Source organism: Podarcis pityusensis, assembly GCF_964106645.2.
Source record: "Podarcis pityusensis genome assembly, chromosome: 4".
Lineage (NCBI taxonomy): Eukaryota > Metazoa > Chordata > Lepidosauria > Squamata > Lacertidae > Podarcis > Podarcis pityusensis.
In genome coordinates this window covers 69,911,749-69,934,968 of record NC_138027.1, presented here as the reverse complement: position 1 = coordinate 69,934,968, position 23,220 = coordinate 69,911,749, and the positions used below count along the sequence as shown (strand labels likewise).

Sequence of the window (23,220 nt, the reverse complement as noted above, 5' to 3'; positions counted from 1 at the left end):
AGTGCATCAACATATATGCATTAAACCAGGAGCCAGACCAAAAACTGTAGAGAAGAAGAAAAAAATCAGCACAGGTCCAAAACCCAGCAAAACAAGAACTTATGGACATTACTTAAAAATGAATTCCTTCTGTCCTTATGAAACATTGTTCATCTTGAATTTCTATGTTGCACATTTGGGATACACTGAATACTCTCTAGTCCGCTCAGTCTCACTTTCAAAGTCTGGTTAGTTTAGTTTCAATGCTGCTGCTGTTGCAACTGCCATTTTTATTGCTGCTGTGAATATCATGCCATTATCATCTTTGTTCTCTTTCATGGTTATTCCAGTACTTGCTCATGAGACCGGATATCCGAAGTATCTCTATGTTAGTTGAATCAGAGGTTATTTAGACATAACCTGGTCATAAACACAATTATTGTCAATTTTATTTCCATTCTGTTGAATCCAATCAAGGTCCATTGAACCTGATCAGATCATTAGAGCTTAGTTAAAACAGTATTATACATTTTATTTTTGCTTACTTTGTTACTGAAGAGCAACTCCAACTGTCCCTGTCCCTGTATTCTTTTGAATGCCTTGCATTATCTTTCACATTCTGTACACTAGAATTAAGTGTTCAAAAGCCCCAATGGCAGGACTTCTGGGTTTCATGAATTCCCTGACATAGCTCAGGGATGACCCTCCCATCAGGTAAAACTGTGTCAGATGCTGGGGAAGCAGGAGAAGCTCCCCTGTCATTCCAGTCTGTTGGAGGAAACAGCTGGGGATATTAAATGACCCGTATTTGCTAGGCTGCTGTCACAAGCACACCAAAGAGCCCTCTCATGTCACCAGTGCTGAAGTAATATTTCACTACCACTCCAGTGGGCGTTTGCATGTGGAATGCGGGGAAACAATATTGCTTTTTGCCTCAGGCAACAATATGTCTTGGGCCACCCTGACACAGCTCAAGGGCATTCCTGAGACTTGTGAGCAAAGCAGTTTGGCATTCCATGAGCTTCTCAGGCCATGCTCAGGGTAGATTTATGTATTTCAACCTTAGTGTGCTGTCTTTCACATCTGACTCTGCCAGTGCAGCTCGCAACATATTAAAACTATAAAACTCAGCAGAACAATAAGGGTCACCATCTACAGTACAACACACATAAACACACAATTGCACCAGCAGCCATTTAAAGCATTATATACCTTCAGTCAGCACAGCGATAAAATCTCCAAACCATGGAACTAAAATTATGACAGATATAATATTTATGTATAATGTAAACCTGGCCCTGCTAACAGTTTTGCCTTACCCTGACACTAAGGCTGGGCTGAGGCGTGGTACAGAGTGCCTAAACTCTGCCAGAAAAACTCTGGAATTACATAGCTCATTTGTCCTGAAAACATGGCAGCTTCTTTGGGCTGTGGGCTTTGGACTATCTCAGGATTCCACAGTTCCCAGAGCAACAGGGTTGTGTTCAGCTAAATCAGGCTTCCTCAACCTTGGCCCTCCAGATATTTTGAGACTACAGTTCCCATCATCCCTGACCCCTGGTCCTGCTAGCTAGGGATCATGGGAGTTGTAGGCCAAAAACATCTGGAGGGCCAAGGTTAAGGAAGCCTGAGCTAAATCATGGTGCACATGGGACAACTTCTTCAAGCAGAATGAAACGTCCCCTCCCTCTCCTCTTCCTGTGAACCCCTGCACTACTCCCAAATATCCTCCAGATACTTGGGGGGAACCCCAGAGCAGATCTGAGCAGTTGCAAGTTGGGGGGGAGGCTGGGGGAGGGAGGGAAATTCTGTTGTGCTTGTGGAAGTTGCTCAATGCACACAATGATTTAGTTGGATTCAACCATTGGAACCAACCTTTGAACATTTTTGTCTGAGCTATGATTGGTCTTCAGGACTTTGGCAAAAAAAATAATGCACAGCTTGATTCTGATATGGCTTGCATAGCTGTTCGACGATAGCTTCTCCCTTATCAAACAGGAAGGTTCACACTGAAATTCAAATTGAAACTACTAAATATTCAGTGCTTTAACTGTCCACTAAGAGAGATTGAAAGCAGCTGATATTTTCATGTTGGGATTTTTTTTCTTTTAAAATTAGTTTAGATTTTTAAAGCCATTTTTATGGGTTTGATCCTTAACATAGTTGTCATCTTCAAACTGCACACAGTATACTATTTGTGATCAAAATATAACAACACAGCTGAAATGAAATAACTCGTGGACTTCATCGGCCCTGGTTTATTCTTTTGAATTTCCCTGTTCGTTTCTACTGGGCTAGATAATAGAGTAGTTGAGCATTGCTTTGAACTTTTTTTTAGTGTGGTTTTAACTCCTAAACTTCTCAGCTGTTTCCACTTGTGATAATTGCTATATTGACATGAAATGAAAGACTGCCCTTGATCCAACATTTTAATTCACTGAAGAATATTGCGTTCCTAACCTCACATTCAGCCGTAGCAAAAAGAAACACAAACTACTAGCATATTGATTTTAAATTTAATTCATATTATACTGTCAAGAGGATACACCTATTGTTGATATCACTTGCTGAAAAATATGGCACAAATAAGCCTTTTCATTTCCTGAAATAATAGATCTTTCTACCAGTTCTTTGGTTGCCTTTTGTGAAATTCTGTTCAGATTTTTTCTGGCCAACACATTCCAAACAGATAATATATATATATTTGGGGTCTTCAAAATAATGCATATTCCATGTCCATTCTACATTTTCATACTGTGTTGTTGTCTGCCTCACAAAAGCGTGCTTGCTATTCTTTCTCACTCATGAAGTAGGGATTTTCAGTTTTGCTTCTTTCTCTCTTCACCCCTCATGAGGTGTTGACACTGAAGGTGACATGCTCAAGGAATGTTTGGTAAGGTACAGAAAGGCAGCAAACAAAGCTGTTGACTGCAATCACACGCCTTTTTAAATTGCATTAAATAATGTTAAGTGTGCAAAATGCATTTGCCAGTGTTTTTGGAGACAATTAATTAACTGCCTTACTGGTTCAGACCAAAAGTCCATTTAGGCTGCAATTCTATACAGTGGTACCTCTGGTTGTGAACGGGATCCATTCTGGAGGCCTGTTCGCAACATGAGCAGAACGCAGCCTGCGCCCGCGTGTGTGCACGGGTTGCGATTTGCTGCTTCTGCGCATGTGAGTGACATCATTTTGCACGCATGCGCGAGTGGCAAAACCCGGAAGTAACCCTTTCCAGTACTTCCAGGTCGCCGTGGGATGCAACCTGAAAACGCTCAACCTGAAGCAAACGTAACATGAGGTATGACTGTACTCATGTTCCTGAGAGTAAGTCCTATTGAAATCAATGGTGCATACATTTGAGTACACATAAGTAGGATTTCACTGATAGTCCACTATTATATCTGACATCTAGTTGGTTTTGGAAGGTCAGAGTCTGACACTAACATATGGAATTAAGAAGTATAGTAGCTCTGTAAACATGGACAGAGTTCTTCCTAATCCCCTTTCAACATGGTTTAAGTTGTGTTTACTCTTTCCAAACCATCCATAATTTTAATAAATCTCTAGTATATTGCCTGTGGGTTAATTGGCAGGAAGCAGCTCATGCAACTACGACTTTATTGTCATCTCCTCTAAAGTACCCTATACCTCCCCCCCCAAAAAAAACCCCCACCCTATCTCTCTGTCAGGATGCTGTCAGCAGCTCCCGGCTGGTTGCCCAGGAAATTATAAAGACAAGGAAAACTTTTTTTACCATCCTTTTTTATTTCAATCTTTACAGAAAGAGGCTATAGAACCCAGCCTCTTGGATTATGGTGTTGTCCCGAGTGAATCTCCACCGCCCCCCCCGTCTCTCCCACTTCCTCGTTCATCATTCTCATCGTCTCCTCTATGAGTGCTGCTACATGCCCTCTGTCTTTGAGTTCTTTGCTCTCTTACTTTTAAGGCTCACCAGGTTCTGGGAGATGAAGGGTCTGGAATGCTTTCTAAGAACAGCGTGTCAGCTGGGTGTTGTTCCAGCTGTCCCATGATTTCCCAGCTTTTCCCCTCATCTGCCTCTGAGCTGCTACCTCCCTCAACCCCCTGTTGTAAATCTATACTGTCTTCCTCTTCCTCCTCCCTGGAAGGGTTAGGATGGAGAGACAGTCTCCCCCATTCCTCCTCTGCCCAGTCCCTGACACTCTCCAAGGTCAGTTCCTCACCCACCCAGCAGTGCATCATACAGAGCTGCAGTGGGAGGTGGGAATCACTAAAAACTGGACAAAGGGATCTTGTGTCAGTAGACAACTAGAGCAAGAGGCATTCTCCCTATTTCAGGCAATGCTCTCCTTGTATTACAGTCCCACCCTCTCTCCTGATAAGCACAGCAATGCTGTTGATGGGGTACCCTTCCCTGGCAGCTACCTCCTGCTTGAATGTTGATGGGGGGCAACCCCCTGGAGAAGGTTTTCTAGAGGAAGGAAGGGAAAAGAAAGATACACAGCCATCAAATACCATCTCTGAGCAGGGTCCCTGCTTACCATTAGGCAGAGTGAAGCAGCCACCTCAGGGGGCAGATACTGGAAAGCAGGCAGCAGCCATTAAGTGTTGAAGAACAGAGCTGCCTTGCCGCCCCGAGTAGTTTGCTGACTGAGCTGTCTTGGAGAACACTGTCCCATCATCAATGCTGAATTAAGGTTCAATTAACAGTCCAATTGGCTTATTTATGTAACGTGTGGGAGAGGGCAGACTCCATCTTTTCCTTCAACGCAGTCAGCAAAACATATTGAACTTGCCTCGCCTCATGGTCATCTTTATTCTAAAGAGCCACAATTTCTTGGCAGGAAAAGATCTCAGTCTCCTCCCCACAACAATCATCTTCTCATTCTATTATATCCTTTAAAAAGAAAAGAAAAGCGGGTGGCCGCAACTGCGCACAGTTCAGTGTTCCAAGTGTTGCTGCAGCATAGATTTATAGAATGCAATTACAATACTCGCTGCTTTATTTTTGCAATCCACTCTAATGTTTCCCAACATTTTCAGTCCTGCAGCACAGAGAGAGGTAATTTTTGGTGAGCTAGTAGCATCACAACCCTAGGATTATTTTTGTGTGGGGTCACGGACAATTCAGTTCACAACAGTATTTAAGTTAAATAAGCATGTTGTGGCCCTTTTGGGAGAGATGCAAAATAAGCTGGAGTTTATACTTCAAAAAATAATAATTCTTCAGTTGGGCAAAACTTCCAATTTTTAAAGGACATAATCTTGCCATTGCTTCCTTGCTTCTGGTACATAGGCTTGTGTCCTTTGGCAAAAATCATCAATCAGGGTTGCAGTAATGATGAAAAACTGTCTAGCTCATAAGGTGGTGGAATCCATTATCTTAAATATTTTTATTCAAGATGCTGCCAGAATGGTGGCCTTACTTATGTGAACAGAAATTTAGATCTGGACAAAATGGATTGCTTCAAGAAGTGGCAGAGAGATATTTCTAGATTTGTCTGGCAGGGCAAGAAGCCTAGAATAAAATTTAAAATATTAACGGATGCAAAGGAAAGAGGTGGATTTGCCCTGCCAGACCTTAAACTTTATTATGAATCAGCAGCCTTTTGCTGGCTGAAAGAATGGCTGCTTCTTGAAAACACAGATATTTTGGATTTAGAAGGCTTCAATAATGTATTTGGATGGCATGCATATTTGTGGTATGATAAGGTCAAAGCACATAAAGCATTTAAGAATCATATTGTCAGGAAAGCATTGTTTAATGTCCGGATAAGATATAAGGATTTACTGGAAAACAAAACTCCAAGGTGGCTGTCACCGATGGAAGCAAAAGCACTGAAAAAGCTCAATATGGAGGCCAAATGGCTGAAATATTGGGAAATCTTGGAACAAGAGGGAGATAGACTGAAATTGCAGAGTTTTGAGAAACTAAAAAACAAAGTGCGAGATTGTCTTCATTATTATCAGATAATGGAGGCATATAATTTGGACAAGAAAATTGGCTTCCAGGTGGAAAAATCAAAATTAGAAACAGAACTGTTAGAACCCAAAACTAAGATTTTGTCAAAGATGTATAACTTGCTGTTGAAATGGAATACTCAGGATGAAACGGTGAAATCTGCTATGATTAAATGGGCACAAGATGTTGGACATAATATAATGATGGCTGACTGGGAACAGTTATGGACCACAGGTATGAAGTTTACGGCATGTAATGCCTTAAGAGAGAATATTATGAAAATGGTATACAGGTGGTACATGACTCCAGTCAAGCTTGCAAAAATCTATCATTTGCCCGATAATAAATGTTGGAAATGTAAAGAAACTGAAGGTTCATTCTTTCACCTTTGGTGGACGTGCCCAAGGATTAAGGCTTTCTGGGAGATGATCTATAATGAATTGAAAAAAGTATTTAAATATACCTTCTTGAAGAAACCAGAGGCCTTTCTCCTGGGCATAGTCAGCCAACTGGTGCCAAAGAAGGATAGAACTTTTTTTATGTATGCCACAACAGCAGCAAGAATACTCATTGCAAAGTATTGGAAGACACAAGATCTACCCACTCTGGAAGAATGGCAGATGAAGGTGATTGACTATATGGAACTGGCGGAAATGACTGGCAGAATCCGGGACCAGGGAGAAGAGTCGGTGGAAGAAGATTGGAAGAAATTTAAAGACTATTTACAGAAATATTGTAAAATTAATGAATGTTAGAATGATGTTGGATAGAAATTAAGTGGTTTTTAGCTGCAATACTATAAGGGAATATGAAAAATGGATTACTAACAGGTAAAAATTTAATGTTACAATATTTTAAGATTAATGATTAGGATAGACAAAGAGGGGAAGGATTTGCTGAACCAACAAACCGAACTGGAATACAAAAAAGGGAGGCGTGAGGAGGTCCAGGAAACAAGCTAATGAAAAATAAGTAATGGAAAGATTGAGTTGTGTTTAACTATTTTTATTTTTTGTGTTTTTCTTTTTTCTATTTTTATTTTGTAATATTTTGAAAATCTTAATAAATATCTTATAAAAACAAAAACAAAAACAGAAATTTAGATCATATAGCCTTCATGAGGGATGGACATGAAAAACCTACCCATCCTTTTCTGGTACTTAGACTTCTCTCTACATGGTGATGTTGTTGTTTTGAAGTATGTCTCACTATGGCTAGTCTGAGAAAGATTTATCAATTAGGAAACAATACAAAAACCAGAATCCTAGTTTTCCCTTGAAATTTCAGCTTTCCACTACAATTATTACAATATCAGTGGGTCCACACTAAATGAAACTTAGTTGACTACCATCTTTTGTGCCCACTTGCTGATTGGGCAAGCTGCATGTGTTATCTTTTCAGAAGAGATGTATAAGAATGCAACCTGATTTAATAAATCATGAATTTATTATTCATTTGAGTTTGGGCTGGTTTGTCTGTTGATTAAATTTATGCAAGCAAAAATAATCACTGTAAAGCCAACAGTGTACATCCTTTGTTATTATGCAGTGTACAGGAAACATTTTCTTCCTCTGTGTGTGTGGGGGGGGGAGAATGTCTCTTTTAAGGTGGTGCTTGCATCTTCAGGTTTCCAAGGACTTTTATTAAAAACAATGCTGTTTTTTAAAAGATCAAAAGATCTGTTCCATGATTAATCATGATGCTGTATCTAATAATTGAGACAAGAGTAAGACATCAAACATTTTACTGTAAAAGCTGAAAGACAGCAACAACAGCAAGACTTACTTCCTTGGTCTAAACAGTGTTTCATAATCCTGTCCTTAAACTGGCGAGGCTCCCAGTTGTGCTAAAGGTAGGCTGCCTACAAAGTTAACAAATGGGGCACCATTTGGGTTGATAACAAGGTTAATGGATCAATCTGGCAAATTGTTTGATTGGACTGTTACAGGGATGGAGAACCTGTGGCCTGCCAGATGTTGCTGGACTACAACTCCCATCACGACCCTGACCATTGGCCATGCTCTCTGAGTATGATGGGAGTTGGAGTCCTATAACATCTGGATTTCTTCAAGTTGCCCATCCCTAATTTTTGTGATCCTTTTTCTCTAGGTGGAAAGTCTACAAGTTGGGAAGGAGGGATTCGAGTACCTGGTCTTCTCCGCTGGCCTGGAGTGTTTAAGCCTGGCACACATATTGATGAGCCCACAAGTAATATGGATATATTCCCCACAATAGTTAAACTTGCTGGAGCATCACTGCCCAGTGACAGGTATGGAATGTTGTTTCATTTGTCATAAAAGACATAACATCCAAAAATAACAAACCTCTGCTGCCTTTGAAGGCACTTTCAACAGTCCTAAGGATAACTTATTCTCAGTATTATTTATCATGTCTTAAACTAGTATGTGTCAGGCATTTCTTCAAATAATAACTGGTTCATAGTTGCCACTTCTTTCTTCACATTGTTTCTTAACCTTCTCCATTGTCTCATTCTGAACTTCGTTGTTTCAGCTCCATAATAATTACTTCACTTAAAATGACCCCAAATCAATTACTCACCTTAGATGTCTCACTACTAACAGGAGCTGATGTATCCTGTGAGGCAAGTGGTCATGTATAATGTGTGAATATCTCCATATTCGTAAAGCAGGCTGAATGGCCCTGTGAGATGTTCTATGCACATAGGTCATCATAACTGCTTCAAATGGGTTTTTTTTTGGGGGGGGGTTACAGTCAAGCTGCCTATAAATTTTATTAAACAAATAAATACTATCAGACAGTAAAACTTTTTCTGGGCTTCAGCAAGCAGGTATTGCTGAAATTTCTCCATATAACTTCCTGCACATTAGCATGGGAAGTCAAGGAGAAGAATTGCAGTTTACCTTTCTCTATGATGTGTTGAATTTCTATGGAAATTGTATATACATTTTACTTTTTTATGTCTTTTACTAGTATTTGCACAAGGTAGCAGTCAAGTCATTACTTCATTATAACTATAGTTTCCTCACTGGGGCTATGATGAGTAAAGGAAAGCCAGTTTCCATATTTTATTTTATTGGTGGTGGTAGTAGTAGTAGTAGGATTTTCCTAAGGGGGCAGTCACTCACCTAATTAACCCAGCTTTTCCCTACTGAAGTCATTTTGAATGCTGCAGGGCTATTCTAGAGTGAAAGGTTATCTACTGCTGCATTATTAGTATGTTTAAGCTGCAGTCCTATATCTACTTACATGGGAAGAAGGCCCGTTGAGCTCTTTGGGACTCAGATCTGAACAGTCATGCATACGATTGCTCTGTCAATAAGCATGTTGTAGTGCATACTCTTAATACATGATGTGATGCCTAGGATGTTGGGTTTAATTTTAGTGGTTTAGGTTCAAATGCTTCCTGATTCTGGTTTAAACATGCAGGTCTGTCATTGGTGGTGGTTGTTGTTGTTTAGTCGTGTCCGACTCCTCGTGACCCCATGGACCAGAGCACGCCAGACACTCCTGTCTTCCATTGCCTCCCGCATTTTGGTCAAACACATGTTAGTAGCTTTGAGAACACTGTCCAACTATCTCGTCCTCTGTCTTCCTCTTCTCCTTTTGTCCTCAATCTTTCCTAACATCAGCGTCTTTTCCAGGGCATCATTTGATGATTTTGCGAACACTGAAAAATAAGGTTGACATGAAGCTTCTATCTGTACTGTATTCTCTCTGATGGCTCTTTCATGCAGACCATTTGCTTGATTTTGCTCTCGTCAAGTGCTTAGGTTGCATTTGAGATATCATCTTTAATCATTAAATAGAAGGAGTAAACATTGAACAAGTCACTGTCTCAGGCCAAACTATGCTATAGGGTTGATGTGAAGATAAAATATAAGGTTAGGTATGCCATAATGTTACCTGAACCTTTTGTACAGGACATCAAATGAGAACATGCTACATTAGACCTGCCTTTAACTTTGCTATGACCATATCATACGTAACACTATTTTAAAAGCTGTTCTTGCTGACTGCAATGATTTGTCATTTCCACAGCATGCTAAATAGCTGAACTTTCAGGTTCTCCATAAGCCCTTCAGGTGCTTTGATCTTTGAGTTCCGTAATAGCATCAGTAGGAGTGTTTTAATTACTTTTTCTCTTCGTGGCTGAAGAAGATGGGTTTTTCTTCCTGACAGTACTCTATACGTACCTTACACGTTCCTTTTGATCAAGTCATAGATGCTTGGGCGTGACTCCAACATCATTCTGCTCTTTCTTATATACACTCAATAAATCACCAGCTGTGAACTTTTCCCCTGCAGATCTAAAGTAATACTAGCCTGACAACTGGTGTTCATTTACATCATGCAAATTTAAAAGTCACCCCACCCCCCTGATCTAAATTCAGAATATCTTTTCTACTCTTTGCTTCAGCTAGCAAGCTCTTTCAAAGCAGACTTGCCATATGCTGCTCTAGGCTGTTTTTCGGGTTCAGTCATTTCTCCAATTACCAGTGCACAGATAGGCGACATTTGGTTAGGGCTCTAATAGTTCATGGCAGAGTCCTGGGAATCCCAGCAATGAAAACTTTGTCAAGAGGGTAGAAATGTAGCTCTTATGGTTGTAGGTGAAAAGTGAGAAAAAATGTGTTTCAAAAGTTAGTTTGCTCTTGTGATGAACTCATTCTCCTGCCTGACATGGACATATTTGGGCCTAAAACTTATTGGGTACTATTCAACTAAGTAAACTTTATAAATTATTAGACCTGACTTAGTAATATTGAATAATTTCAATGGGTCTTAAGTGAATACCACTGATGAGGAATGGAAATCTGCACATATCTGGCACATTCTATTTTTGAAGTCCCATGCCAAATAACTGACAATACAGTTGGCTATTAACTCAAATATTTTGTTTAAAATATGATCTATTTATTTCTTATTTACAAAATGTCAGTACTCAACACATCTTAGGAGTATCTTCTTTGGTGATCACTTGTAGCTAGTTAAGATTGTCTTCCATGAACACGGTCTTGATGTTTTCATCCCTTTCGTCCTGAGTTCATGCTTCTTCAAAGTCCATGGCACCTTTGGTAGAGGCTATTCTCCAGTTGGAGTTCTCGCAGGCCAGTGTTTCCCAATTCTCTGTGTTTATACTGCATTTTTTAAGATTTGCCTTGAGAGCATCTTTAAGCCTCTTAGTTGTCCACCAGTATTTCTCCTTCTATTCTTAAGTTGGGAATAGAGTAGTTGCTTTGGAATATGATAAACAGGCATCTAAACAACATGACCAGTCCAACAAAGTTGATGTTGAAGAATCATTGCTTCAACACTATTGATCTTTGCTTCTTTCAGTACACTGACTTTAGTTCGCTTTTACTTAGGAGTATAGTAATATAGGTGAAGGATGCCACTCAGTGAAAGTTAGGCTTCCTTGTTCTACTGGAGCCACTGGGAGTTAAGCATACCCACTAAGCTAAGTTTTTCTATAATGTAGCAGGATTAGCCCCAAAATATAGAATATTACAATTCTGTGCATGTTAAGATTCATGTACTATTCTATTCTATGTGAACAGAATCCTCCAGAATTAAGGTACCATTTCTTGGGCTGTCATTGGTCCTGGCTCTAATAATTGAGCTGCCTGAAAAAGAGTCCATATGATGCTCCACTTCAGGGCTAACACAATTGCTCTGAGAGTGCTCCACTATTCAGGCACCAATTAATCTCTCTTCATGGTATCACCTGAATCAGACCATTTCAACCTGATGCATAGCAGGCTGCTCCTAGACAGTATCTGTACCACCATCTGCCCCCAAGTCCATCTGCAGCTCTTTTGCTTTCTCTGTATAGAGGGCACAGCCTGGAAGCTGGACCATATTGCCAGAAACTAGAATAGGCTGCCACACAAATCTTCATATTCTTTTAACATAGTGCTCCTGTTTGTGGATTATAATTGCAAGCTGTTTTGTCTGAAATTTTGGCTAAAAAGTGAGATAATAAATATAATGACTAAATGAAGCATAAAACACACACACGGGATATTGCAAAATCCGTTATGGACTTGAACACAGTATTCTTGAAGTCCCTAGCTCACGGTGAAGAAGTGGGTTGATGCACCACTATGTGATATTTTCAGGGTTTATGTTAAATTGGTTAGGGCCATTCTTTACACCTTTTTGCCAATCACTGACTTGCATTCTCACCTACTGTTGGTGACGTGTTCAACCAAGCATTCTGAGCGTTTTCTCCCATTGCTTTTCAAGCTAATAGGCTTTGAATCACCCCTCTTCTTCCCATTTAACAGATTGAAATATTGATTCCAATCCAGCATTGCAATGGGTTGGACTAGATGACCATTGGGTCTCTTCTGATTCTACAATTCTATGATTTGATAATATAGACTGTGCTAAACCTGCCAACCTAGCAGTTCGAAAGCACGTCAAAGTGCAAGTAGATAAATAGGTACCGCTCCGGAGGGAAGGTAAATGGCGTTTCCGTGTGCTGCTCTGGTTCACCAGAAGCGGCTTAGTCATGCTGGCCACATGACCTGGAAGCTGTACGCCGGCTCCCTCGGCCAGTAAAGCGAGATGAGCGCCACAGCCCCAGAGTTGTCCACGACTGACCTAATGGTCAGGGGTCCCTTTACCTTTACCTAAACCACATAGAGAATTCTTGCTGATGCTTAAGCACCTGATCATTGCAGAGCACAATCCTTTGTGATGGTTTACTTCTTTCAGTGTTGATTTATTCATAACACAGTTTTAAAGACTCCAGACAAATTATCCAAGCATTGGCAGTCCTTCTTCATCCCCTTCTCAAATTTGACTGCTCCAAAGGCTGCTTGCCATGCAACCAATTACAGTATAAGATGCTCACTTCAGCAGCCAATTAGCTTTCAAGCGACCTAGTCCATCTCATTTTGCTAGGGTATCAAACTATACTGAGGGCAAAAAAGGCAAGGTCACTTTTACTTTTATGCAACACACACATATACATAGCACCAGCTAACAGACCAGACAGTGGCATTTCAGCAGAACTGCAGTCAAGAGACACTCTGGTACAACTGATGGTTTATCAAATGCCTGTGGGAAAAGACAGGGCTGGAAGGGTACAGGATGTGAAAGATTAGATCCATCATTGCCTTGGGACATCCAATATAAATAGTAATTCTGTCATGCTTCCATTTGTCCAGTCGTCTCGATGTGTACAGATTTCATGGAAATACAACCCTTTGGAATGTCTTTCTTCTTTATAATGCAACACTGTAGTCATCACTCTAGTTTTTTTTTAAAAAAGAGGCAGTCGCAGCACTAGAAGAAAGTGCTTTCCCTATTCTTTGTTCCATGCATTTGTTAAGAATGCAGCGATTTAATTTGAGACATTTGGGCGGGGCTGGCATTGAGAGTAGGCATTCTTGGACACCTGAAAAGGCCCACACCCATGCCCACTGTTGACTCTCAGAACCTTCATTTGCATGGGCAGGCGGAGTCCCCCAAACCCTGAGCGTCCCCTGTGTGGAATAACGACTCAAGACAACGTGCTATGGGATTAAAATTGGCCACAACTTTATTATGTTTCAGATGTGGGTAGACCTTGGCTCAGGCACTGGGTGTTTATCCCTCCCAGTCCTCCGCCGGGGATCTGGGGAACATCAGGGTTATCCAGTGTGGGGGGTGGGATGGGCTGGCTCTGGAGAACATATGTTCAAGCAGAGAGAGCCTGCCCCCATTACGCCACCGTTGCAGGGGAGAGCAATGACGACCTCTAGGCATACGGCCAAAGCCTCCCCTCAAACAACGCCTTTAACAGGGAACCCTGGTATTGCCACCACAAAGAGCAGGGGGGCGTGGGTCACTACTGCACGCCCTTCCGCCATTCAGGGAAGATAGACTAAAGGATTCCACCCAAGGCCTGATACTGCCAAAGTTGTGACGTTTTGCTACAGGAAAGGCAAACCTGCCAATGCAAGAGAATTCCTTTCCGGCCCTTCAACAGTGACCTTGATGTACTTGTGGAGAAAAGGTTAACCTGCAAAAGAAATCTTAACTGAGGGTGGGTAGAGTGGGAGAAGCACTGGAGCCAACTGATGATTCCCAGGTAATATCCTCCCTCTATTGTGTGGGCAGGTGGTCCCTCCCCCTACCTGGCCTGATCACCTTGGCAACCCCTCCCCAGATGAGACTTGGCAACTGACTGAGGTAGGCAGAGACCTCCAGGTATCCCACCTGGGGGGAGGCAAAGCCAAGCCTGTGCTAATGGTGCCATATAGAGTCCAGGGGCTGCACGTGACCACTCAAAGGGCGCCCTCCATTTAAAGTGGGGAGCGGTCATTGCAAAAGTAAGGAGATGGAGAAGGCTCCTCTTGCTCTTCTCTGGGTAACTGTGCTATCAAATGGGCAACCGTCAGTGACAGTGGGATGGATCTTGGCCCACTGGCAGAATTTGGCCAAGGTCACCCAAACGTGAAGCCAACACCACATATATATATGAAATCTATTACACTGGTCCTGGGGTGGAAGCCCTGAGTGCACGATTTGCATCCAATATGCTTCAGAGCATCTTCAGACTTTTAATATACAATACGCTTCAATCAAAACATGCTCCAGATTGAGTTAATTCTCTGTAAACAGTTGTAAATGTTGTGATTCGCACCATGCCAAAACTGTAGCTTCGTTTCCGCCCTGTGAGTAAATATGAGATATTTGAGAATTTAATGAATGGAAACATGTTTGGTTAGCTTATAACTTCAACTCCTACCTTCTCTGCCAACAAATTGAATTCTGTACTCTCTTATTGAATGCATGAAGCAATTTGTTATGTTATGAATTGCATGGGGCTCATGCATGTGTATGGGGTTTTTTTTAAAAGACAAAATGAGCCCTATAATCAGGAATATGAAGGGAAGACATAGCCAATATTTTAAAATGTACACCTCAAATGTATACTATGAATGGGACAGATGCATCTCTGGAAACATATGAATTATACTGATCAAAAAGAGTCAGGCTTGGCTAACAGTCCCTACAAATTATAAGATACCTCCCAGCTACCTATTTATTTAGCAGCCATCCTGATTTTCTTACAGAGAGGTTAGATTATATTTGGACTTTATTGAGCATTCATTCTCATTTGTTTGAGAGGTGGTTATGCATTCATCTTGATTTGCTTGTGGGATGTTTTCACATCTTCCTATCAATCAATCTCTTTATTATCAGTCTTTATACAAAGAAAGTTTGTATAAATGCATAAACAATACCAAGCAAAACAAAATAGAGAGCCACAACAATAAAATGGCTAATAACTATATTATACTATAGAATACCAGGAATATAAAACAAAATTACAAGTTTGCTAAAATTAGTCCTGGGGAGGGGGCGGGGTTACATGCAGCAGCACAATAGTTAGTTACCCAGGAAGAAATGAATGTTGTGATGTGAAAGGAACAACAACAACAAAAACCCACAAAATGCATCTGGGAATTTCCATAAAAATTGTTCAATAAAAATCTTATGTATATCATTATAAAAAAGAGCCATAGATAAGGACATGAACAGGGACATTTGCATTGATAATAGGGGAATTGGGGGGGGGGGACCCCTCCAGAACTGCTGACATCTTTAAACAGAAATACTTGTGAGTAATAGATTGGCCTAGGATTTCAATATGTGAAATTGTATAATCTTAAGGATAGAAGTCAATATGAAAAGAAAGAAAGATGTTAATTGACTAAGTAAATTTTATGTGAAAATAGTTTTGGAAAACTGCTATAATGATTGATATGGAAACTCAGCTGCGGGGATTCAAGGAAGTCACTTAACAATATTAACAAAAGTGGAATTATTATAGTTAAGATAAATGTTTCTTTCTTTGTTTGTATTTGATGTTTTCGTTTTATTTGTTTGTTATAAATTTGGAAAACCAATTAAAAAAATTGGGGGGGGGGGAACTGCTGACATCTTCCCATTAGTCGTTCATCGACCCCACACTTTTGACTACATTTCCCTTTCAATTTACAAACTGGAAAAAGTCTGGAGTTTTTTTGCTTATTTTTAAAAAGTGGACTTGTTTAATCCACTTGAAATGTGCAAACTGAGAGTTCTTGTTTGCATCTGAATTACATAATCCTGATAGACTGGAGGTTACCTAACTTGATGCATGAAACTCAGGTTTGCTTTCATGTAATGTGATAACTGGTCATAACACTCTTGGTGCAATGGTACCTGTGAAAAGTATTTGTTAAGAAATGGAATTGCATAGTTAGAACTCCTTTTCAGGCAGGCAGCTTATGGGTTCTGCTCCCTGATTTTGAAATGCTTTCTCATTCAGAATTATTGATGGACATGATCTGATGCCCTTGCTTCGAGGTATTGCTCTCCGATCCAAGCATGAATTTCTCTTCCATTACTGTAATGCATATTTAAATGCAGTGCGCTGGCATCCAGGAAACAGTAAGTAAAATTGTCTGATCCCGTTTTAAATATTTTATGCAATTTTTATTGCAACTTGAAAAGAATTGGGGGCGGGAGAGAAGGAAGGCCTTGGGCTATGGTTACAAATAAATTGCTTGAAGTGCCTAACCCTTCTCCTTATTTCCTTTATCTCTGCTATTCTTTTATCATAGTGAAAAAGCCAGTTTCTATAAAGGAAACAATTTGGTATTGGATAATTAATTTCATGCAGTATAACAAAGTTTAACATTGTCACTGTGCTAAAGCCTCTGGTATCAGAATAAATTTTAAAACTTTGGGCAGAGTCTGTTACATGAGAATATGGGAAGCCGCCCTATGCTACCTCAGCAATGAAGAGGCCTTCTCCACCTGGAAATTTTGGTTCTTTTCTAGTATATCCCTAAGGACCTGCTAGGTGTGATATACTTTTTAGTCTGGTTTATTTTTACCTCTGCCTTTCAACCCAGAGGCTTCCACAGCTAACAACAAAACAAAACAGCAACAGCAGCAAATAAAAGAAAGGGTAAAACCTAATCATAGTTAAAAACTAAATTACAATGAGATAAAAGCAAAAACAGCAGAGCAGCAAAACAATAGCCATAAATGCAGAAGACTATAATGACAATAACAACAGTAACAGCAATCAAAGCACAAGGCAGCATATAAAATATCATGCATTAAAAGAGAATGGGATTTAATTTTAGCTGGCAGCCAACATGGTGAGCACCAGCTAGATGTTCCTGGGCAGAGAATTAGATCCCTGATTTCCACAACATTGAAAGGTCTATATTCAGTCACCATCTGCCTAACCACCAAAGGTGGGAGGATCCTCAGAAGATCCTGAGAAGATTTATCATAAGAGGTGGACAGGTTTGCATGAGGGCAAGTGATCCTTCACATACCCAAGCCACATATTAGGAATGCCTTCCACCAGCTTCGGATAGTAAGACATCTAGAGCTGTTTCTGGACTGGTATAGCATCCAGGCTGGATTATTGCAATGTGTTCTATGTTGGGACGTCCTTGAGGTTAGACTGGAAGTTGCAACTGGCAAAATATGGTGGCTTGACTGCTTGTTGGGTCAGGATATCACCAACACATCAACCCAATTGCACTGCATGCCAATTAGCTTACGGGCTTAGTTCAATGTGCTATTTTTGCCATATAAACCCCTATACAGTGGTACCTCCAGTTGCGGACCGGATCTCCGGTCGGATCCCAAAGCTTCTGCAACCAGAAGGACCATTTCTGCGCATGCGTGAGCGGCAAAAACCCGGAAATATACTTCCGGGTTTGCTGCTTACGTATCCCGAGGTTTACGTCACCAGAGGGATACGTAAGTGGAGGTATGACTGTACAGCTTGGGATCAGGATATCTGAAAGATATGTACTCAATCCATCACTGCACTCTGCAGTTGAGGAGTTGAAGATCTCCATTCTGCACAATGTAGGAATCGTGCCTTTAGTGTTGTGGCACCAGCCTTTGGAATCTTCCGTTGTATTTCTGGTGCTTACTGAAGACCTTTCTCACACAACAAGCCTTTTCACTCAAGTTCTTACCCATTCTGCATCTGTATTGTAATTATTTTTAAGTTGCTTCTTATTGTTTTATCGCTTGTGTTTTGCTGCCCTAGGCTTCTTCGAGAAGGAGGGTGATCTATAAAATGAATGAATGAATAAAGGGCTTGGCAGTCAAAGCTAGCATATTGAATTGTGTCTAGAAAATAATAACATTCCAATTACTGCTTAAGCCAAAGTGCTGGCCACCATATTCTCACCCAGTTGGTGGTTTGACTGCATTGCACATAAGTCTTGAATGGCCATCCTATGTGCAATGCATTTCAGTAATCATCTGGATATTACCAGGGTGTGGATAATTGTGGCAACCCTATTTCTGCCCAGGGGGGGCTGCAGCTGGTGTTTAAAAACGGTTGAAAACTACTTTGTACCAAAGGTGTTGCTTGACTTCCAACATTAAGACCAGTTCTAACATGACGCTCATGCTACAAATTTGATCTTTATGGGGGGCTGAAGCCCACCCAGAATACTACTTTTCAGGTCCATTGAATTATCTACTGTTGTCTGGGTTAATCACTCCCTCTCCAGTTTATTGCATTTTAGCATCTATATAAAGCTGCTGAGAGACGTCAGCCAGGGAATTTGGAACACGGTGTCCCCAATATGTGGATGACACTCAGCGCTGTCTTTCCATACTCTTTGCATATTTTCATAAGTATCTGACTGGCCGCTGTGAGAACAGGATGGTGGATTAGATGGACCAGGGATGAGGGGGATGGCCAGTTCTAGATTGAGTTACATTCCCCCTTATGCCAGTTAGGGTCTTCTTGACACCTGTGGGATTCTCTCCTCTTCAAAGTTTGGTTGTCACCCTCACTACTGAGTTTTCAATGGTACCTTAAGACATATCTCTTCACTCTACCCTTTGGAAGTATTTTAGGTCAGATATACAGCACGCAGACCTAGTGGTGGGAGGAAAAAATCCTTAAATAAGAGACACGGGGGAATGATTAATGGACTTCAATGTCTGTACACTAATGCGCAAAGCATGGGAAATAAACAAGATGAGCTTGAGCTCTTGGTACAGCAAACTAAATATGACATAATAGGCATCACTGAAACCTGGTGGGATAAGTCCCACGATTGGAATGTAATAATGGAGGGATACAATCTATTTCAGAGAAACAGACCAGACAAGAATGTAGGAGGAGTGGCGTTATATGTCAGGGATGTGTATACCTGTGAAGAGATCCAAGATTTAGAACCTCAAAGCCAAAGTGAGAGCATTTGGGTCAAAATTAAGGGAGAGAAGAATAACAGTGACCTCATTGTGGGAGTTTACTAGAGATCCCCAAGCCAAACGGAGGACATAGATGATGCCTTCCTGGAACAGATGGCCAAGCATGCAAAAGGAAGGGAGATAGTAGTAATGGGGGACTTCAATTACCCGGATATTTGTTGGATGTCAAACTCAGCCAAGAGCATAAGGTCAAACAGATTCCTCACTGGCCTTGCAGACAACTTCATTGTCCAGAAAGTGGGAGAAGCAACAAGAGGAACAGCCATTTTAGATCTGGTCCTAACCAATGTTGATGACCTGGTTAGTGGGGTAGAAGTGGAAGGATCATTAGGCGCGAGTGATCATGCTCTTCTGAAGTTTACTATACAGCGAAAAGGAGCAGCCAAGCATACTAGGACTCAATTTCTTGACTTTAAGAAAGCCGACTTCATAAAACTTAGGGAAGTGCTGGGTGAGATCCCATGGACAGTAATACTAAAAGGAAAGGGAGTTCATGATGGCTGGGAGTTTGTTAAGAGGGAGATAGTAAAAGCACAACGTCAGGCAATACCAATGAGACGGAAACATGGAAGGTGCCTAAAGAAGCCAGGGTGGCTATCTAAAGAACTTTTAACTGAGTTAAGATTAAAAAAGGATGTGTACAAAAAATGGAAAAGGGGGGAAACCACCAAAGAGGAATTCAAACAAATAGCCAGCACGTGTAGACACAAAGTCAGAAAAGCTAAAGCACAGAATGAACTCAGGCTTGCTAGAGAGGTTAAAAGCAACAAAAAAGGCTTTTATGGGTATGTCCGTAGCAAAAGCAAGAACAAAGAAACAGTGGGGTCACTCAGAGGAGAAGATGGTGAAATGCAAACAGGGGACACAAAAGGGCTGAACTCCTCAATGCCTTCTTTGCCTCAGTCTTCTCCGATAAAGAAAACAATGCCCGACCTGAAGAATTTGGAGCAAATGATTCAGCAGAGAAAACACAGCCCAGAATAACTAAGGAGATAGTACAAGAGTACTTGGCTAGTTTGGATGTATTCAAGTCTCCAGGGCCAGATGAACTGCTTCCAAGAGTATTAAAAGAACTGGCAGATGTGATCTCAGAACCACTAGCAGTCATCTTTGAGAATTCCTGGAGAACAGGCGAAGTCCCGGCAGACTGGAGGAGGGCAAATGTTGTCCCTATTTTCAAAAAGGGGAAAAGAGAGGACCCAAATAATTACCGCCCAGTCAGTCTGACATCAATACCAGGGAAGATTCTGGAGCAGATCATTAAGCAAACAGTCTGTGAGCACCTAGAAAGGAATGCTGTGATCACCAATAGTCAGCATGGATTTCTGAAAAATAAGTCATGTCAGACTAACCTGATCTCGTTTTTTGACAGAATTACAAGCCTGGTAGATGAAGGGAACGCAGTGGATGTAGCCTACCTTGATTTCAGCAAGGCATTTGACAAGGTGCCCCATGATATTCTTGTAAAGAAGCTGGTAAAATGCAGTCTTGACTATGCTACCACTCAGTGGATTTGTAACTGGCTGACTGACTGAACCCAAAGGGTGCTCATCAATGGTTCCTCTTCATCCTGGAGAAGAGTGACTAGTGGGGTGCCACAGGGTTCGGTCTTGGGCCCGGTCTTATTCAACATCTTTATCAACGACTTGGATGATGGACTCAAGGGCATCCTGATCAAATTTGCAGATGACACCAAACTGGGAGGGGTGGCTAACACCCCAGAGGACAGGATCACACTTCAAAACGACCTTGACAGATTAGAGAACTGGGCAAAAACAAACAAAATGAATTTTAACAGGGAGAAATGTAAAGTATTGCACTTGGGCAAAAAAATGAGAGGCACAAATACAAGATGGGTGACACCTGGCTTGAGAGCAGTACATGTGAAAAGGATCTAGGAGTCTTGGTTGACCACAAACTTGACATGAGCCAACAGTGTGACGCGGCAGCTAAAAAAGCCAATGCAATTCTGGGCTGCATCAATAGGAGTATAGCATCTAGATCAAGGGAAGTAATAGTGCCACTGTATTCTGCTCTGGTCAGACCTCACCTGGAGTACTGTGTCCAGTTCTGGGCACCACAGTTCAAGAAGGACACTGACAAACTGGAACGTGTCCAGAGGAGGGCAACCAAAATGATCAAAGGCCTGGAAACGATGCCTTATGAGGAACGGCTAAGGGAGCTGGGCATGCTTAGCCTGGAGAAGAGGAGGTTAAGGGGTGATATGATAGCCATGTTCAAATATATAAAAGGATGTCACATAGAGGAGGGAGAAAGGTTGTTTTCTGCTGCTCCAGAGAAGCGGACACGGAGCAATGGATCCAAACTACAAGAAAGAAGATTCCACCTAAACATTAGGAAGAACTTCCTGACAGTAAGAGCTGTTCGACAGTGGAATTTGCTGCCAAGGAGTGTGGTGGAGTCTCCTTCTTTGGAGGTCTTTAAGCAGAGGCTTGACAACCATATGTCAGGAGTGCTCTGATGGTGTTTCCTGCTTGGCAGGGGGTTGGACTCGATGGCCCTTGTGGTCTCTTCCAACTCTATGATTCTATGATTCTATGATATCTATGTTGCCTTCTGCTGTAGTGGTTTAGACACTGCTTTACAGTAATGATCAAGGTTTAAACTTTTTTAAAAAATAAATGGATGTATAGTATTAATTGTATTTTGTAAACTACCTGGGAATCTTAAAAGTTGAAGTGTGATTTAAAAACTGAACAAATAAATGCATTATTGATCCTAGGCATCTGCTTATCACTTCTATAGCCACACATGTGTTGGATGAAAAGGAGTGAGAGAGTTGTGCAAGCTTGGAAGTGAGATGTCATGAATATCAACAAGCATGCTAATGACATCTCACTCCAAATCCAAACTTGTCAGTAGGCTACATAGAAAAGTATTGATTAATAAAAGACTAGGCCAGGAGTTTATCTCGTCGGATAAAGTTAAAAAAAGAGGAGTAGTGATTTATGCAAAGGAGAGACTATCACCGAAATTTATCTTTAAAGATGACCAAGGAAGATTTGTGGCAATTGAAATTCAAATACAAGGAGAGATATTCTTAATAGTAGGAGTTTACGCACCAAATGAGGGGAAATCTGAATACTTTAAAAAGTTGCATGAGACCTTGATGGACTATTTGGACTATAATGTGATTTTGATGGGAGATATGAACGGAGTGGTATCTACACATATGGACAAGGCACAAAGACAGGTAGTCACTAAGGATGGCAGACTACCGAAAACCTTTTTCGAGATGACAGACAACTTGGACTTGATATCTGGAGAACAAAGAATCCCTTGGCTAGAGAGGGAACCTTCTTCTCTGAAGCCAAAATGGCATGGACAAGAATTGACCAAATATGGGTAACTAGAGGAATGGCACCAAAGACAAGAAAAGTGGAAATCTGCCCAAAAACCTGCTCCGACCATAATGCTGTGAAGATGGAGATGAAACTAACACCAACTGGCTCCTTCAGATGGAGGATGAATGACAACTTATTTAGAGATGAAGAAGTGACTAAGAAGGCCCAAAAAACCTTGAGAGACTATTTTGAGACAAATATGAACACTATTGTCGAAAAAAGAGTAATCTGGGACGCAAGCAAAGCTGTTATGAGAGGGTTCTTGATAGAACAGAATGCAATAAAGAAGAGAATTCAAAATGAGAAGAAAGATAAAATATTGGAGAAAATAAAGGAAAGTGAAAAGAAATTGAGAGCAAAACCAAAGTCGCAAGAGATCTTGAGAGAAATAAAGTTATATCAAGTACAATACATGAAAATGATGAATCAGGAGATAGAATGGAAAATTAAACAAATGAGACAAAGGACATTTGAGTCGGCTAATAAATGTGGGAAATTGCTGGCTTGGCAAATGAAAAAAAGACAAAAACTGAATACTATTATAAATTTAGAAGTGGAAGGAAAGAATATACAGAACCCAGTTGAGATTAGAAACTGTTTCCAGAGGTATTTTAAATGACTATATACACAAGGGCCACAGAAAGAAATTGATGTAGACCGATTTTTTAAAATAAATGGATTACAAAAAATCTCTCAAGAAA

At 40.8% G+C, this 23,220-nt stretch overlaps 1 protein-coding gene across 6 annotated transcripts in view; it reads left to right on the top strand.

The window, feature by feature from the left end:
* STS (steroid sulfatase) overlaps positions 1-23,220 on the top strand; it is a 111,184-nt gene that overhangs the window by 68,027 nt on the left and 19,937 nt on the right. For all 6 annotated transcript variants that reach the window (XM_081001360.1, XM_081001362.1, XM_081001359.1 and 3 more), the window contains 2 exons: positions 8,034-8,193; positions 16,216-16,337. In XM_081001360.1, coding sequence (XP_080857486.1) covers positions 8,034-8,193; positions 16,216-16,337 — 282 coding nt within the window. The remainder of the gene's footprint in view (positions 1-8,033; positions 8,194-16,215; positions 16,338-23,220) is intronic.